At 38.6% G+C, this 19289-nt stretch overlaps 2 protein-coding genes across 2 annotated transcripts in view; both read left to right on the forward strand.

The window, feature by feature from the left end:
• Positions 1-9620, forward strand: part of prx (periaxin) — a 20613-nt gene extending 10993 nt beyond the window's left edge. The window contains exons 5-7 of the mRNA XM_016524424.1: positions 147-312; positions 548-741; positions 874-9620. Coding sequence (XP_016379910.1) covers positions 147-312; positions 548-741; positions 874-7953 — 7440 coding nt within the window. The 3' untranslated portion in view covers positions 7954-9620. The remainder of the gene's footprint in view (positions 1-146; positions 313-547; positions 742-873) is intronic.
• A 214-nt stretch (positions 9621-9834) lies between these two features.
• LOC107717617 (uncharacterized) lies at positions 9835-18908 on the forward strand. The gene is made up of 6 exons (XM_016524425.1): positions 9835-10491; positions 11684-13589; positions 16066-16265; positions 16788-16909; positions 17398-17521; positions 17730-18908. Exons 2-6 carry the CDS (start codon positions 11714-11716, stop codon positions 17856-17858), a joined length of 2451 nt encoding a protein of 816 aa, XP_016379911.1. The 5' UTR covers positions 9835-10491; positions 11684-11713; the 3' UTR covers positions 17859-18908.
• Positions 18909-19289: the final 381 nt, after the last annotated feature.

Here is a 19289-nt window from a genome sequence, read left to right on the forward strand (position 1 = left end):
CTCAAGTACTGACAATCAATCATATCCTACTGCTATCCTACTGCTGCTACTGTATTATCTAATTGTCATTTACCTACTTACCTTGCCATTGCCGTGCAATGTGCTAAATATGACAATAAAGTTGATTTTGTACATTTTATGAGCAGGTGGAGAAGGAAAAGCAGTTGTCAGAGCTTGTGGAAGTGGTTGTTGAAACACAGGCTGAGGTTGGAGCTAGTGGGTACAGTGTTGTGGGTGGAGGGGAGCAAGGCATCTTCATCAAAGAGGTCTTGAAAGACTCCCCAGCAGCAAAGCACCTCAGTCTACAGAAAGGTACCAAGGGACTGTATTTTACTTTAAAAAGTGCAATGTCAAATACTGTAAAGACTTGAGCTACTGTCCTTGAAGAGACAAGCATCAGAAGCAACTTTAACCTTATAATCATTAAAGGACAAAATTTCCATGTTGAGTACCGGTGTACTGAATTAATTTTGTTTCCAGATGTACTAAGAATACAAAGACAAATCATACAAAGTTATAAATAATTTTTGATGATGTGTTATTGCAGGAGATCAACTTCTAAGTGCCAGGGTGTATTTTGATAACGTGAAATATGAGGACGCATTAAAAATTCTTCAGTGTGCAGAACCCTACAAAGTGTCTTTCTTTTTGAAGAGGACTGTGCCAGGAAGTGAAGTCAGCATACGTCCAGGTGCACAAAATCTTGAGCTCAGAGGACCTAAGGCCAAGATGCAAAAAATGGTACATTCTGAAATATAGCTATACAATAGAATTACTTTTTTAACATCCACAGTATTTCTCAAAGTGAATTAATTTTAACAAAAGTACTTACAACAGTAGAAACTAGAAGGAATGATAACCTTTCTCTTGCAGAGCGTCAAAAGCGAGAAACCGTTCAAAACCAAGAAAAGGAGAGGAGGAAGATTTGGATTGAAAAGACTGAAAGAGAACAAAAAAGCAACAGCACAGGCAGAGCTGGATGTTGAGGGCTCACCTGGTAGATCAGACCTCAGTCCTGTTGATGTTGAGTTCGTATTCCCGAAGTTCAAGATGAGGAAAGGTGGGAAGGCCACTGCAGATGGATCAGAACATCTGGAGGGTGTTATTACTAGTACTAAGAAGAAGAGGAAAATCAGATTTCTAAAGATGAAGGCCATGGATGCTGCTGTGGCTGAAAAGAATGTCAATGAAGATTTTTCACCACATGAGGGAGAGGCCTCTAGTGCAAAGCTGAAGGCCAAGACGAAAGGTCCAAAATTTGGAATGAATTTCCTTAAAATTAAAAAGTCAAAGTTAGATGTACAATCTTCAAATGACAGTTTTGAGGTGAAAGAACTAGAAGCCAAATTTAAGCCTCCATCAGTAGAGTGTGATTTCAACATGCCTCAGGACAAAGCTGAAACTAATGTTCCTAATCTTGAGGTTAGTGTTAAAGGAAAAGGAGAGGGTCCTGAGATAAAAATATCGAAGATAAATCTGGATGTCTCAGATACAATGGGGACAGTCCCAAAGTTGAAACTGCCAAAGGTAAGACTTTCTTGTCATTCAGATGAAATGGATGGAGAGGCAAGGAAAGAAACTGATACATCTGAAAATAAACTGAAAATGCCCAAGATTGACATCAAAGCACCAAATGTGGATTTAGACTTGCATTTCCCAAAGACTAAGGGCAAGGCAGAATTCAAACTTGTTGAAGTTCCTGATTGCAATGTAAAAGGAACAAAAATCAACACAGCCACGCCTGACACATCCTTACCAGTGCTAAACCTTGATGCAAAACAAAGATTTGGAGATGACATTGATGGATCCATGGACAAAGAGCATAAGATTTTCCTCCCCAAACCTGACATTGCAGTGCCCAAGATAGAAACGTCATGTCTTCCTATATTAGATGTGTCATTACCAAAGATGACTGCAAAAAACATTGATACTGAGGGACATGCAAGTACTGGGGTAAAATATGGAATGACAAAATTAGACATCTCTCTTCCAAAAATAACATCCCCTGAGGGTGAAGTCATAGTTGAAGAACCTGGACCAAAAGGTGGAACATTTCACAAGTCAAATATTTGCATTTCGTTACCAAAAGGTAAAGGTGAAGCAAAGGTGGATGGTCATTCTGAGAAAGGACCAAATGTGAAAATGCCACAAATAGACATTTCCCTCCCCAAAATGAAATTACCACAAGGGAAAATTGATATAGAAGGGCCTGAGGTTGACATTTCCTTGCCGAAAGACATGCTAGAGGCATGTGCAGATGTTGAGGGCCACTTTGGAAAAGGGGAAAAGATTCAAATGCCTAAAGTAGATGTCTCCCTACCTAAAGTGAAATCACCTGAGCATGCCATTGCTGAGGGGCCTGATATAAAAGCAGGAAAATTGAGTATGTCATCAATTGAAATTTCACTTCCTAAAGGCAAAACTGAGGGAAATATTGAGATTGGAGACCCATCTGTGAAAGGAGGCAAATTTAAAAAACCACATCTAGATGTCTCGATTCCAAAAATGAAATTATCCAGAGGTGCAATCAATACTGAGGATCCAGAGGTCAAAAGTGAGAAATTCCAAATACCACCCATTGATATATCATTACCAAAAGGAAAAATAGAGGCCAGAGTTGAGGTCGAGGGTCATTCTGGAAATGCAAACATGCCCAAAATTGATCTAAATATGTCACTGCCAGAGGGTAAACTCGATTCTCAGAGTCCTGATGTAAAAAAGTTTAGCATCCCCGGAGCTGATATTTCATTACCAAAAGGAAAAACAGATGAACAGATTAATCTTGAGGTTGAGAAGGGAGATACGTTTCAGATTCCTAAATCTGATATACGTCTACCTAAACTCAAATCAGGAGAAGTTGATTTTGATGTTAAAAGAACCAATAGGAAGTTTCACATGCCAGCAATTGATATTTCCTTGCTACATAAAAAAGACGAAAGATATGTTAATGTGGAACCCTCTGGTAAATGTGGAAAGGTTGATATCTCTCTGCCTGCAGTGAAAGATTCTGGTGTTGAGATTTCCTTGCCAAAAATGAAGTCACCACAAGGTGACATCAGTATTGAAGGGCCTGACAGCAAAAGATTCAATATGCCATCCGTTGATATATCATTTCCAAAAGTAACTGACACAGGTGATGTTGATCTCAAGAGACATTCAGGAAAAATAGGAAAGTTTGATATTCCAAAACTGGATATTTCCTTACCAAAATTTGAATCAACCAAAGGGGAACTCAGTGTGGATGGACCTGAATTCAAAGGTGTTGAGTTAAATATACCTTCTTATAATATCTCCTCAGCAGAGGTTAAAACAGACGGTGATGTTTGTCTGGAGGGAAATACCAAAAAGGGCACAAAATTTCAAATGCCAAAATTGAACATTCATTTACCGCAAATAAAATCAGCAGGGACTGAAATAAATATTGAAGGACCTGAATTGAAGGGTGGGAAGATAGATATCCCAGATGTTGACATTTCTCTTACACAAGGAAAGGTAAAGGGAGATGGCAAAGTTAATGTCAGTAAGGGGGGCAAGTTTCATTTGCCTCAAGTTGATTTGTCACTTCCAAAGATTAAAACAAGATCTGTGGAAGTCAATGTAGAAAGACCAGATGTAAAAGGAAGCAAAGTTTACACACCTTCCCTTGACATTTCTTTGCCTAAAGATAAAACTGAGAAAAACACTGTTATAGAAGGCCATTCTGGAACAGGTATAAAGTTTAAAATGCCAAAAACCGATGTTTTATTGCCAAAAGTAAAAGCTACAGAAGGAGAAATTGGAACTGAAGCTCCTCAGATCCAAGGAGGAAAGTTAAATATGCCATCTATTGAAATGTCCTTTCCAAAAGGGAAGGTGAAAGGAAACACTGACCTTGATGGCAAAAAAACAAATTTGCCTAAATTTGTTATTAGCTCACCTAAGATTAAATCTTCAGGTGGAGAAATCAATACTGATATCAAGGATGGAAAGTTTCACATGCCCTCTATAGATATCTCTCTGCCAGAAGGAAGAACAGGAGGAGATGTGACTGTCGAAGAGCATGAAGGCAAAGGAAGAACATTTGAAATGCCTAAATTAGATGTTTCTTTGTTTAAATTAAAACCATCAGGGGGTGAAATCGACATTGAAGTTCCCGATATCAAGGGTGGAAAGTTTCACATGCCCTCTATAGATATCTCTCTGCGTGCAGGAGACGCAGGAGGAGATGTAGATGTTGAAGGACATGGAAGAAAAGGAAGAAAATTTGAAATGCCTAAATTAGATGTTTCCTTGCCTAAATTAAAACCATCAGGAGATGAAATCAACATTGAAGGTCCCGATATCAAGGGTGGAAAGATTGACATGCCCTCTATAGATATCTCTCTGCCTGCAGGAGGCGCAGGAGGATATGTAGATGTTGAAGGACATGAAAGAATAGGAAGAAAATTGGAAATGCCTACATTAGATGTTTCCTTTCCTAAATTAAAACCATCAGCAAGTGAAATCGACATTGAAGGTCCCGATATCAAGGGTAGAAAGATTGACATGCCCTCTATAGATATCTCTCTGCCTGCAGGAGGCGCAGGAGGAGATGTAGATGTTGAAGGACATGGAAGAAAAGGAAGAAAATTTGAAATGCCTAAATTAGATGTTTCCTTGCCTAAATTAAAAACATCAGGAGGTGCAATCAATGTTGAAAGTCCCGATATCAAGGGTGGAAAGTTTCACATGCCCTCTATAGATATCTCTCTGCCTGAAAGAGGAGCAGGAGGAGATATAAATGTTGAAGGACATACGGGAAAAAGAAGAAAATTTGAAATGCCTAAATTTGATGTTTCTTTGCCTAAATTAAAACCATCAGGAGGTGAAATCAACATTGAAGGTCCCGATATCAAGGGTGGAAAGTTTCACATGCCCTCTATAGATATCTCTCTGCCAGGAGGAGGAGCAGGAGGAGATGTAGATGTTGAAAGACATGCAGGAAAAGGAAGAAAATTTGAAATGCCTAAATTTGATATTTCTTTGCCTAAATTAAAACCATCAGGAGGTGAATATACCGATATCAAGGGTGGAAAGTTTCCCATGCCCTCTATAGATACATCTCTGCCAGGAGCCACAGAAGGAGAGCTTGATCTGGGTGGTGACACTAAAAAAGGTTTAAGATTTCAGATGCCCACTGTTATCTCTATCCCTAAAATGAAACTAACAGATCATGAACTAAAAGTTTGGTCAGAGAAGAAAGACATAGACATTTCAGTACCTAAACTGACTCATGATTCTGATATAGCGACCAAAGCTACTGGTGTCAAAATTAGAGATTTAAATGTCCCTGAAGTAACTTTAGGTGGGAACATCAAGCTGCCAAGTGTGAAAATACCAACTGTTGACATATCTGCTCCTAAAGTTGACCTGGACTTTACTCTTTCAAAGGGAAAGGGCAGTGATAGAGAAAACATTGAACTTCTTAAGGCGGAGGATGGAAGGCCATCATCTGGGGCGAGTTTTGATGTACCAGACGTCTCTATGAAAATGCCCAAAATATCATTTCCTAAATTTGGCAGAAAATTGAAAAGTGGAGACAAACTAGAACTAGACAGTCCTGACTTATCTATAGATTTGGACATGGAAAGAACATTACCATCAGTGGAAACATCTAAAAAGGATACTGAAATAATTGGTACTGCCGCTGAAATGAAGATAAAAGCAGGTGCTGGAGAAATTACAAAACCAGAAATCAGAGTAGAGGGTCCTGATGTTAAGGTCAAATCCAAGCTCAAATTCCCCAAATTCATGACACCTATTCCCAAAGCAAAGCTCAAAGATGTGGAAATGGCTATGCCTGGATATGTGGATAACAAAGGAAAGGTCAGAATGCCAGCAGTTGAGATATCATTGCCAACAGCAAATATTCCAGAATGTGAGGTATTTCTTCCTAAAACTGAGGTTGATGTATCTGAAGCAGATATCAGAGGTTATGAGGGCAGTTTAAAAATTCCTAAGATGCCAACAATTGGCATATCAGTTCCAAAAGTTGATTTGGATGTTTCCTTGCCTAGGTTAAAACTTCATGAATCAATAGACTCTTCTGACTTACACATTAATAGTAGTAGGGGTACAGTAAATCTTCCCCATGTCAAGATACCTAAAGTAGACATTTCACTTCCTCATGGAAAAACAGGTGACATAGATAACCATGAGGTGGAGATTGGAAGGAAGGGTAACATAAGAATGCCAGAAGTGGAAATATCATTACCAGATGCAAAACATGACACATCTAATGCTGACATTAAAGGTGAAAAGCTAAAAATACCAAAAATGTCCGTGCCCAGTCTTGATATATCATTACCTCATGGAAAAATAACGAAAAATGATGATCCTGATTTAGAATTTGGAGTGAAAGGGAGTAAATTAAAAATGCCAGACATTACGGTGCCTAAGAGAGATGTATTGCTACCTCACAAAAGCAAAGAAGAAAGTCATGCACCTGATTTAGAACTAGAAGGTGGAAAATTAAAGATGCCAACAACTGATATATCCCTTCCTAAAATAAAATCTAAAGACGTTGTTCCAGAAATTCAACCAGATGTAGGAAAAGGTAAAGTCATGATCCATGGAATTAAACTACCAACAATAGAGGACACTAATGACCTTGAACTGGGAGTGTGTGGCAAAGAAGGGAAATTTAAGGTTCCTGACATCAAAATTCCAAAAGTAGATGTATCATCTCAAGGTCAACCAGAGAGTGCAGAGAAAACAGAGGTCAGAAGACAAGGCGGCAACTTTCAATTACCGAAAATAACAATACCAAAAGTGGATATATCATTACCATACGGCAAATCAGATGACCCTCAGGCTTCAGGGTCTGTGGAAGTAGAAGGTGGGCAATGTAAAATGCCTGATATTAAGATACCACAGGTTGCCATATCATTACCAGAAAGTAGAACTGGAGAGTTTGATACCAAAGAGAGAGAATCTGGAGGAGGGCATGGAAAACTCACAATGTCAAATGTTAAAATCCCAAAACTAGATATAAGAATGTCTAGAGAAGCAGACATGTCAGATCCTTCCACTGATGCGAGCCTTAAGGATTCGCATAAAGAGGGTAAAAAGATGAGGATGCCTAATGTGGATCTGGAGCTGGATCTTGGCTTATCAAGAGAAGGAAAAAAGAATAAAAAGAAGAATGAACTTCCAGATACTGATCTGGAACCTGCCGCACCGAAAGAAAAAATAAAAGGGCCAAAAGTTAAAGGTTCGAAATTTAATATTGGAATGCCAAAACTAAGAGTATCTGGATCAGAAAATGACATAAACAAGTCTGGAAAAACGGATGCTAAATTTCTAAAAGGAGCAAAAACTGATGCAAACTTGAAAGCTGATTTACAAGCACCAAAGATTCCCGAACTTGATTTTGACATTGAGACTGCCCAAGCTGACACTAATCATTCTGAAGAAGATAAAAAGCAGACTGGTAAAGTCAAAATTCCAAAATTTGGAATACCTCTGCCTTTTTTAAGTTCACCTGAAGCCAACATCAGATCATCTCAGGGAAAAGGTCACTCTATAAACATAGACTCTGAGGCAGAGTATGAAAGCCCACATATGCCAAAATTAACAAAAGCTGTATTTGTTATGGTGAATCCACAAATGGAGAACACTGCTAGTATAGGTGGTGCAGCAAGTGCAGAAATTGTAGATGAGAAGCTCAAGCAGCCAAAGATCAAAATGAAGCCAAGTTTTGGCAAGTCTCGATCAAATGAAAAGGAGAAAGCAATATATTGTGAAGATGAGGTGGAAACTGAGGGAAAGTCAAAAACCTTTAAGCTTAAATTGCCAAAAGTGACATTTTCTTCTGGGCAGAGAGGATCATTTGATGTAACACCAAGTGGGTCTGATGATGGAACAGGTCCAAGTCTAAATGGTGACAAAGATGAAAAATCAATGTTTGGAAAGCTTAAAATGCCTAAAGTGTAGTTTTTCTCACCATACTCAAAAGATGCAAGTGAGGAAGAGGAAATGGAAACAAGCCTGAAACTCAGGAATGAGGCCTCGGGAGAAAGCAAAGAGAGCAAGGAGTCAAAGACAATATCAGGCACAATGTCATTCCCAGGTCTCAGGAAGAAAACAGAGAAGGATGAGGAGGTGAGAAAGATTAGCACTATAGTATCCTCGAAAGCAAAGACTGAAATGTTGGCAGAAAGGGAGGGATCAGAGTCTCCAGTACCCACAGTATCAGCTGGATTTGTCTCTGTAACGAAGAGTGAAGAAAGAGAGGAGACAACATGGTTCAAAGTACCCAAAGTCACCCTTAGTCCCCATTCTACTGGCATCCTTAATATCACACCAGAAAGCTCTCCAAAAGGACGCAAGTCCTCTCTTCCTTGCTCTAGCGAGGAAGCCTCTGGAGGTTTCTATGTGAAGATGCCAAGCGTAGAGTTTTTGACCCGTGAAATGCCCTCAGAACATCTGATTACTAAAACAGAGGGAACTCTTACTGTAGTGACTAAGACAACAAAGTATACCGAAACAAAAAGTACCGGTTCGAAACAGTAAGAATCTCAGTTACAGAACTGTGACATACTTGTCATGTCTCGGAGGTTTTATTCTATTTAATGTAAAGAAAGCAAAAATATTTTCACCAGCTTTTGCAAGAAAAACATAACTTATACATAATGAAAATGTTGAGAATATTATTTATTGTAGACCTTATTTTCATGTTTTGTAACTTGCCAACTTTTGTAACTTGCCACTCTGTATAAACACAGGCACAAATCTGTGTAACATAGATAGATGCAAAGATATTTAAAAACAGTTTGTTTTTTTGCTCACGCTTTTCTTGTGCAGTCTTGAATTACATTTATGCTGTAGAATTTTACAGCATTTTGGTAATATTGCTTTGCCTTTTCGTTGCCTGGTTTGTCTCTGTAGTTTTTGGTTGTTGTTATGGAATTGTGTTTATTTTAAATACTATTAGAAATACATGTACTATTTTTACATATGTATATGCATGATCTGTACAGATAAGACACTAAAATGAAAGCCTGTAATGTTGAGTATTTTTGTGATCCATATTTTTGTCACTTTTAAGATAAATCCAAACAATATTAAGGTTTTTTTTTTCATTCACATTGTGACATGCTGTACCAGATAGCACTTCTCTGTTCATGAGAAAGGCTCTGAATTCTTCTGAACTGAAAACACTGAGTGTGAAATGTTTTTCTTTTCTTTTTTTTTTAAATTAACTCTTGTGTTGGTGATGGAATTAGTCTACATGCAAGCAATGCTGTTGTATATGTATCATATTTTAGGCAGGTTTAAGTACATGTGTTTGTATGTGTTGCTTTTTTGAAACAGTCATTTAGATGATGCTCCATCTCCATCTGATGCAAAAATAGAACAGTCAAATAAAATATTAACATTCTAATGAGTGGTAACTAATTATTTCCTGATCTTTTTCACTGATTTCTCATCATTCTACTAATGTGGCAGCACTAATACATGACAAGTAGTGGTCCAATTCTGATACTGACATGGCAAGAAAAATCTACAAACAACAGCAGGCAGCCTTCCCCAAGATTGAAATATACATTAATATTGAACATATCTAACAATGTTTCATGAATGATGAAACCTACATCCAGATTAAACTACATAGTAAAAAAAAAAAACATAAAAAAATTACATTGGATTCAAGTCAGCATGAAAACACAAAAACACCATAAATGCATGATGAATGCGTCATAAAAAATAGTCCATTGTCTGTGTTTTATCCACAAAAGTCTTCTGAAAAATGTCCTTTTAATATTCCACGGAGTATATAAAGTGATACAAATTCGAAATAAAATAAGTGTGAGTAAAATAGTTTGCATATGAATGATTCTCATTATAATTACAGTGCCTACTGTATAAACATAGATCACCAAGTTATAAACACAAAAGTCTCTTAAGTCTTTGTATTGAGTTTCTACTACCAATTATATGGCTAAACGAAGTCTAGGAAAACAGAGAGGGCAAGAGGGTTTCAAAGGGTGACTGACAACACAAGGTAGCCTATACTCACCAGAACTGACTGAAGATCTACATGTAAAAGCTCAAATGAAGCAATGTGTTCCCGCGTGTGCGTGTCCTCTTCGTGCGTAAGCGTAAAAGCACCGACAGCGTGCTGCACGCTCGGCTATTGGTCAGCTGAGCGCACGCACTAGATTGCGGAGGCTCTGCGTTGCTTTGCCAGTGAAAGCAGCCTGCGCTATGAGGAGACACGGAGGAGTAGCGTGGCGTTCACTTCAACGGAGCACATGAGACCTACATGAGATTTAATAGGTTACACTAAAAATCTACGGTGGTCTGTATTCGGAAATGCTGTCTTAAAACGAAGTAGCGTCATGGATGTCATAATTTCTAGACGGTTCAAAATCCTTCAGCCCAGCAGCATCTTCACAACGTACGACAGCTGGAATTGTGCGATTCGTGACATCGCGTCGGTATGAGGAAAATAACTGGCACACTGTAAAGGTGAGAGGATACAAAGAAAGAAAGATGGGTTATTTATGATTCAAAAAGATGGATATTTTCATGTCAAACCACGAAAAGAATCGATGCAGATAATTCTCCCCTCCTCGAGGTTACCTCATGTTAGATACATCTGTGTGGGCAAGTGTTAGTTAATGATAGATTTGGTGCAAGTGAAGTGATCACGTATTGTGTGTGTGGAGACTACGTAACGCAGCGTCCTCTGATCATCGTTACATAGTTTGTGACATGCGAAATAAAACATAAGAAAAAAATTATTTTACAAGATTCGTTATACAGTAATTTAAGTGTTAAATATACTAGCACTGAAAAAAAAAACATTATCAAATAAAATAATAAAATACATTATAAAATACAGTTATTATAACTACAATAAAAAATATAAGAACAATATTAAATTAAGTAGAAATAGAACGAAAAATCTTTTCTTGATGTGATATGACAGTATCCATCTTTTTAATATATCTTCAATAACTAAATATTGAACTAAGTATAAATAATTATAAGTAAATTTATAACAAAGTATAAAAATAAAATGCATTATAAATACTGAATATGAATTTTATTGAATATTATTGTATTTCATAGTTGTTTGTTACAGTATGTATATAATTATAAAATACATTAAACTACAACATATAAATGTAAATGTACACACGTAATTGTAATAATATACAAATTGTAGTATAATACAGTTTAAAAACATTACAATACGTATTACAGTTTTAGTCAATGCAAGAAAATGAAATATTTGCAATTCTTGTGTGTGTGTGTGTGTGTGTGGTATGGAATGGATTAACTCTAATTTTATCTGAAGACAATTTACCATGAACTAAACTAATTTGTGAACCTGCACTTTTGTATTGACCTTTAATTGTCACAAATAAAAACTCCAAATTTGTAGTATATACACAAGTAATATAGAAAAACTTGTAAGAAAATTAAGAACAAATAGTGAATGGATTAACTCTAATTTTATCTGAAGACATGACATTTTATCGTGAACTAAGCTAATATTTGAGTCTGCACTTTTGTATTGACTTTTAATTGTCAGATATTTAACTTAAATAAAGATATATGTGGTTTGCATTCCGTAACTGTTTGATAAATGCTGTGCTGTAACAGACAAATTTCATGATTTTGACATCCTAAATGTCATTCTTACCCACCACAGCATCTGATATTACTCCCCCAACCAAGAAGAATGCTGCAACAGAACAACAACAATAACTGCTTGGACATGGCCCATAGGGAGCTATTGCATGAATGCCGAAGAACCAATGTCTCATTCACCAGTGCCCTTGAGTTTGGAGCCATACCCCTGATTAAAGGCCTGAGAGCATGGGCTGTGAGTGGCGGCTACTCTAAAACCAGGAGAAAGGCTGCTAATGGACCGCGAGCACAGGGCACATGCCAACAGCCTCCTGAAAACAGGGTGGGGCAGAGAAGCTGGTCAGGTCAGGTCAGCAGTGGCTATGGGCACACACTGGATAGCACAATTAGTGCAACGAGAACTCCAGGGGTCAGGCAAGGCAGTCTTGGCGCTCTTGTAACTGTGGCCACTTTGAAAGGCACTGAGGGGGGTGGCAGGCAGACTCAGACACGCTGCCTCTTTCTCAAGGCCCAGGGAAGGGGCAGCTACATCTGTGCTGTTGGAAACCGAGGGACTGGGACGAGAGTCACAGGTCCACGGACTCACACTGTCATCCTTGAGGGGACAAAGGAAGAGCTTAGATGTTCCTCTAAATGGCCAAAGCTGAGCCAGGATGGGCCAGACGATGGTGGGCTTTTCAAAGCCAAGCCCAGGGCCATACGAAAATGGAGGAAGTGCAGTAAAACAACAGGCTTAGCGGAGAAAAGAACAGCGGCTCACGGCAAAGCGGAAATCGCCAATCAGGGCGGTCAACCGAAACACGGTGACCAAAAAAAAGCAGTGATTTCAGACGCACAACCACTTAACGTAATACCAGATAACATAATAACACAATGCCAAAAGGGTAGCACTGCTAGCTATCCACTTGAAGTCACTATCAACTTGAAGTTGGGCAAAGACGAAAGGGCGCATTCCCCCATATCAATGAAAACTGACGCACCTGAGAGCATGGATCCACAAACCTGCTGCTCTTCTGCCAAACCATGTACCAAACCAGGTGAGCAGGTTGAAGCTGGAATGAGTATTAATCAATCCGATAACTGTTCTGAAAAAGAATCCAGTTGTGCCAATGGTGATGCACACGGAGACACTGAGGTTAATAAATGTGACCTTGATGCAAATGATCGCCAGAACATTCAAGACTTTGTTGCTGATGTGCCAAACCTAGGGTCATCTGTAGCATCTGAGACTAACTTTGATAGTCTAGGAATCAAATTGACCACAACAAACTGTAATACTGAGCCAAGCATAGATCATTCTCCCATGATAACTCCCTCCAAAGTCCCTGTCAGCATTCAGAAAAATCAAGAAGCCAGGCCAGATGAGTGCCTACTGAACCGTGAAAATCTACATTCGGTGGAGCCCGGTGATCTTACAACACTGAGAGATGGGACTCCAGACACAAAGTATACTGTTGTGCCTGAGGGCTGCACTCCAGTGGCTGTTGAATGTAGCACTACAGAAAAGAAGAGGAGGCCGTCCATGTGCTCACCTCAGCATTGGGAGGAATTAATCACAGAGCATGGAGAACTTGAAGTTCAGCAGTCTGACAAATCCTCTTCACGAGGCTTTAGCGCACCAACAGCCAATATAACGGTAACCACTATTCACTCCCTGGTTAATCCTGCCCCTACCACCACTGCAGCCATAGCAACAGCCATCCCAGCATTAAGCAAGGGGGAGGTGGGGGCGAGAGGTGGAGATTTGCTGCCTCTGGTGAACTCAGAGTTGCTATCAGAGCCGGCAAGAGTTGACGACAAGGACAAAGTGGCCGCTGACGAGGGGTCTCTTGATGTGGGCGAGGAGGAGGAGGAGGAGGAGGAGAAGGAGGAGGAGGAGTTTGGGACTTTCATGCAGGCAGGTGGAGAGCAGCTGTGGACGGACGGATTCAGTGAGGTCCAACATTTGGCTGAGGATTGCAACTGTGGTAAGTAAGCTGTCTTGAAAGTAGCAGGGTAATAAATAAATTTTGTCAGAAGGTACAGTAAGTTCTCTTCTGGAGCAGGAACCTGGCTTTGTTTGGGTTTGAGTGAGCAGATAAACATGCAGTCCCAATGTACTAAATAGTCTGTCTGGATTGACCTGGATTCCTGCAGACCCCCTCGCTTCCCCCGACCTCATGTGAAGATATTAATTATTTAAAGCAATGCTTGGAATTCCTACCCCCCCAACCACTCACTCCCCCTGTTGCTGTGTACCAGCCTAAGGCAGGAGGCAGCATTAAAAAGACATGCAAACACAAGGCCATTGGGACAAGAGGGGAGGCCAACCTTCACAATGCCAAAGGCAGCATGTCTAGAGGGAATGCCTTGATCAAAATAGAGGGCAAACACTGCATTGTTTATTCATCTAGTATGTCTTCTACCTATAATCTTTGGTCAAAACCACACTTTTCCACTTAATAATTTTATGGATTTAATTCCATTTTTGGCAGCCACTGTGTAATCTTAATCCGCAGGATTAATCCTGTTCTCTAAAGAGGTGAAATCCAGGTGATTCGGGTAGTGAACATAAACAGGTTTAACCTACTTTTTCATTTTGAAATGACGTCACACAAGTAGATTTTTTAAAATGACAAGTTATTTCTGTAAGCCATTTAACATACCTTCACTGTTTTCCTGTTGGGACATTTCTTGCACATTTCATAACACTTTTAAAGCTGAATGTCCAGTGAGTGGTTCTAAAAGTGCAATCAGTTCTGTCTGAAACAGAAGAATGTGAATCTGGTAACACTTTATTATATTGGTTGTTATATATATTGTGGCAGATCAGAAATGAAATTACTGGAGAGTGGTGCTTAAAGGTTAATGCTCTAACGCAGGGGTCTTCAACTAAAATTGTTTGAGGTCCAGTAATGAACCCTACTCCCCAGCCGATGTCCAGACAATTATATCCCTAAAAACTTGAATTGATGGTTTTTGCCAGACCAAGGTATCTGCAGGATATTTAAACTCATATTTAAGATTTTTTAAAACCTGCACAAATGAAATTAAAATTACTGTAAAAAGCATGATTTACAGTTCATACACAGGTTTTCACAAAAACAAAAAGTTTTATAAAATGGTAAGCTTCACATTTCAACCATTTTTTAAGAAAATGGAGTCAAAAGTATAAATTATTATATTAATTTAAACAATTATCAGCAATCAATTATTATATTAATTAAATAACATATAAATATATGTTACTGTCTTAATTGTTTAAATTTTTATAATGCATTATCTTCTTGTCGATCCACTAGTTCACATTTACAACTCTGCATGTTTGCTGCGTAAAAAACATGGGTTGATTTTCAACAAAAACAGCAGACGGGCTTATTGAAAATGCAAATTCATTCTCTACCAGCAGGTGGCGCTTTGAGAATGGCAGAAATATAGTGGTTTCCCTGGTAACGGCAGTACACAAAGAATCTGACTTTGAAACTGCAGTGCTTATATTTATTCAATAAAATCATAGCCTTTTGAAGTTTAATCGTCCAGATGGACTCATCTCGCGGTCCGGATTCGGACCGGAGTCCGCCAGTTGGCGACCCCTGCTTTAACGCCTTAATAATGTACCACCTACTATAAACCCTATACTAAACATGAGATAAAACACATTTGCTGAAGCAACCAAACCATTTTAGCTTGCGTCTATGAGTCTTTTCGCTTTTTTATTGTGACTAGTGTTTTAAGTGTCTTGTACCTGAGTGCTTCACATCGCACATCAAGTGTAATGCTGTACCAGGTGAGCTAACGAGCAAGTTTACTATGTCAGAAAAACCATACATATGAAGTAGGGCTGTGCAAATAATCGAATGCGATTTTCATGCGCATCTCGTCAGTAAAGCCGGTTCTGTAGATCACTGACAAGCGAAAATCGCGTTCAAAATCGCAGGCGATTCATTGCCGATTAAGAACGCGATATTGCGTAGCTTGTCAGTGATCTACGGCTCTGTGTAGTAAATGCCGCTCCATCTGAAAGCACGTGCTGGAGATTTACTACTAATCACAGAACCGGCTTTACTGACGAGATGCGCATGAAAATCGCATTCGATTATTTGCACAGCCCTAATATGAAGCTGCTTATGTGATGCAAACAAGAAAATGAATATGTTTACAAATCATGCACTATAGTAAAAGTGTTTTGAGGTCATTACATGGAGCCACATAAACAAAAAAAAAGTCTTTATGAATCAATAATCTGGCCTAGTTATCATAATTTGTGTGAAAAGGAATATAAGTTATTGGTGTTTTACTGCTCTGGTGAATTGAATGTATTGTTACATTTTTTTAAGTTTTGCAAAAATGTAGTTAGAGGCACGTTACTATAACATAGTGCCTACTGGTCTTGTAAAGAGTTTTTGTGTCACAGCTTTGAAAATGAAACTATAAAGACTTACATGAACCTTTATCTCCTCTCAGAGGAACACACAAGTTCTGCTGATGCAAATGAACCCGCATCCTGGGCATCTGATTGGACTGCAGTTCAGTCATTCCAGCAGTCGGAGAGCACATGGACTGCCTTCAGCCAGGAGACTGTGGAGCTGAAGATAGTGCCTGGTGGCCAGTGGTGGACTTCTACCGAAAAGCCAAACCTTCCCCTCTCTCCTCTCCATAATGTGGTAAATGTTTATGCTCCGTTATAAGAATTGTGTTTTTAGATTATTCTCAAGTATTTTAAAGACTGAAAAAAGTGCAGTTTTGAAGTATGTGCTGTCAACGCCTTCATGTTGGTGTCCTAATCTGTCCTAACCTTGACCTAATGAATGCACGTTATCCCACTTATTATTACACTACTTAATAATTAAGTAAATGTAATTTATTGCAGTATGTGAGATAAAAGAGGCCGTGTGATATGAGCAGGAAATCAATTACACAATTAATCGGTCATTATACTAAAAACAATCGACCAGAAAAATGCAGAAATATTCCAGAGAACCGTTTTATACAATCAGTTAATGACCCACTCATCCTGAACAAACAATAATTAATGGCTCATTTTATAATTTTAGTATCATACTAATATATCTTCAAATTCTACAATGTTGTTGTAATTTTATGAATGAGTAACTAAAACATCTTTTCATCACTGTCGATGCTCTGATGATTAGTGATCCTTACTGTATGTGTATGTCTGTGTGTAGTCAAATGTGTTTCTAGAAGCCTTTCCCTCTGAAAAGTCCCCCTGTGAAGATCCTGAATACATTCCTACACTAAAGCAGTTTCTGCAAGGACCAGCTGAAATCGGCAATACAGGGGAGCACAAGTATGTTGCTTTATTTGTAGTTGGGCTGCACTAATTGGGACTTATTTATAAAGTTAGTTACTTTTATGAATTAAAAAAAAAAAATAAATTTAAAGACATACTTCAGGGTTTTTTTAGGCCATTCCTAGAGCCGATTGAATTAATGCACATTTTGGATGCCTCCCTTATTTAAAACAGCTGAATTAACTTGTCAGCGAATAAGAAAAACATCCAAAATGTGCAGTGCTGGGCTCCAGGAACAGTTTTAAAACCCCTGACATACATTAGTCTTCTATTGCCACCTTGTGGTAATAGAAAATATTACTGCATTGCATCACATAAAGCACAAAGGACTGACTGTTATGCATGAAATTGTGTTTCATCCACTTGAGATGACTGATAATGTAAAAACTAATCTTTCTTTGATAATTTCACATACAATAATAGTATTTGTTTTTCTCGTTACATGCTATAAAATTCCGAGTTAATCATTTTGCTTTGGCCCAAAGGGAGCAGAGCTTACTTGATGGCCTCCAGGATCTAGACCGGATGATTGGTGTGAAATATAAGAGGGCGGAGTCTCTGTCCCGTAAACTTCTCCTTCAGTCACTGCATTTGGAACGTCCCAGTTCTGTGAGTTTGCTGTAATGAAATAGGAAACTATCTAGTGAAAACTTCCTTGATATTAAAACCTAACTCTTTTGAGCTTTTGCTACATCAAATACTTGTAATATTATTTGAAATAGCAACATATTTATATACACTACCTTAAATAGAGCTTGGTACTGGCAAAACCAGTTAAATATATGTTTTAAATAACCGTCATCCTTTTATCCCTCAGGAATGTGTGACCGTTCGTCTGAAGACCAGTGCCAGATTTTCTCCAAATCTCCCAACATCCAACCAGCAGTTAGCTGCAAATGCTAAGAGAAGACTGTCATATGACTTCAACAGAAATGTTATGACCTAGTCTCTATATCTGCCGAAACATCTTTGACCTATGCTTCCTTGAAAACAGGAAATACAGGGCAGAGGAAAAATACATGCTGAATAACTGAGTTTCCCTGGATTGACTTCTATTCAAGGTTTATTTAAAGTGTATTTCTTCTTTCAGTGTCTGTTCTCACTCAGTGTCTGGTAGATTCTGTTTCTCATTCAGCTGTGTATCAAGACACACAAGACCTGTTTAGCCAAATATATGTTTTTCAGTATTTCAGAATATTGGGATTAAATTAGGACAAATATACTAAAATTTCAATTTAAAAACCCCTTTGCCAAATTGTCTAGTCCGGGTGTAAGGAATGAATCTGGTTATTGGACCGATTTTGATATAACTGATATAATCGGATAAAAATAAGTCAATATGCATTTGTGTATTACTTTCAATAATTGCTATGGAATACATTTGTTAGAATAAGATAATTTTTCTGGAACCATAGCAAACCAGTTCGTGCACGTTCTCACAGGGATGTAGATGCAAATCTAGGCCTGTCACGTCCTGATCCACGTCCCAAACTTTCCTTCCTACTGTCTCACATGATGTAAAATTACATTTTAAAAAATGTGATTTTAGGGGGGATTAGGATTCATTTTTGCTCCCCGCAAGTTCTCCTTTGCCTGAAAACTGTCAAAGCAAATTTCCACAAAATGTATTTTCATACGCCACGTCACACAGAGAAATCCATTTTCTTGTTTCCATGTCTTTTTTCCCCTGTGCTTGAAGAACTAAATATAACACTGTAGTGTACCATTTTTAACCTCTGACGAATAGAGACCATATTTTCAGAAGTGTTTTAAAATGAATGTTACCATTTTAAATTGAACCTGTAAGCTTGTTTGTCGATTGATGTAATTAAAACATCTTTGAAGGACTGAATGAAGTGGATAACTGAGGGATCAACCATTTAATGTTTCATAACTGAGCAGATGTGCTAAACGCCTATGACTTACGAACACAAAATAACTTTAGGCACATTTCAGTTATGTGCACCAGGGGCATTTCCTCTGAGGAGGCAAGGGAGGCAGTGCCTCCTCAAAATACTGGATGAGAAAAAAAAATGTATTACAAAAATAAAAACGCCAATATTATAAAATATAACATTAAAAAGTGTCTGTCCAACAGCGACACCAGCAGGTAATGTTACAGCAGGAGTCCGAGACTCTCTCGCCTCCCCTGAGCCCACTGAGTTTTAACAGACCCCCTAAAGCAGGGGTGTCAAACTCATTTCCTGGAGGGCCGGAGCCCTGCAGAGTTTAGATTCAACCCTAATTAAATACACCTGGTCCAAGTAATCAAATCCTTCAGGCTAATTTGATAACTACATGGTATGTGTGTTGGAGCAGGGTTGGAACAAAACTCTGCAGGGCTTCGGCCCTCCAGGAATTGAGTTTGACACCCCTG

Source organism: Sinocyclocheilus rhinocerous, unplaced genomic scaffold (genome assembly GCF_001515625.1).
Source record: "Sinocyclocheilus rhinocerous isolate Xijiao unplaced genomic scaffold, SAMN03320098_v1.1 scaffold240, whole genome shotgun sequence".
NCBI classification, from domain to species: Eukaryota; Metazoa; Chordata; class Actinopteri; order Cypriniformes; family Cyprinidae; genus Sinocyclocheilus; species Sinocyclocheilus rhinocerous.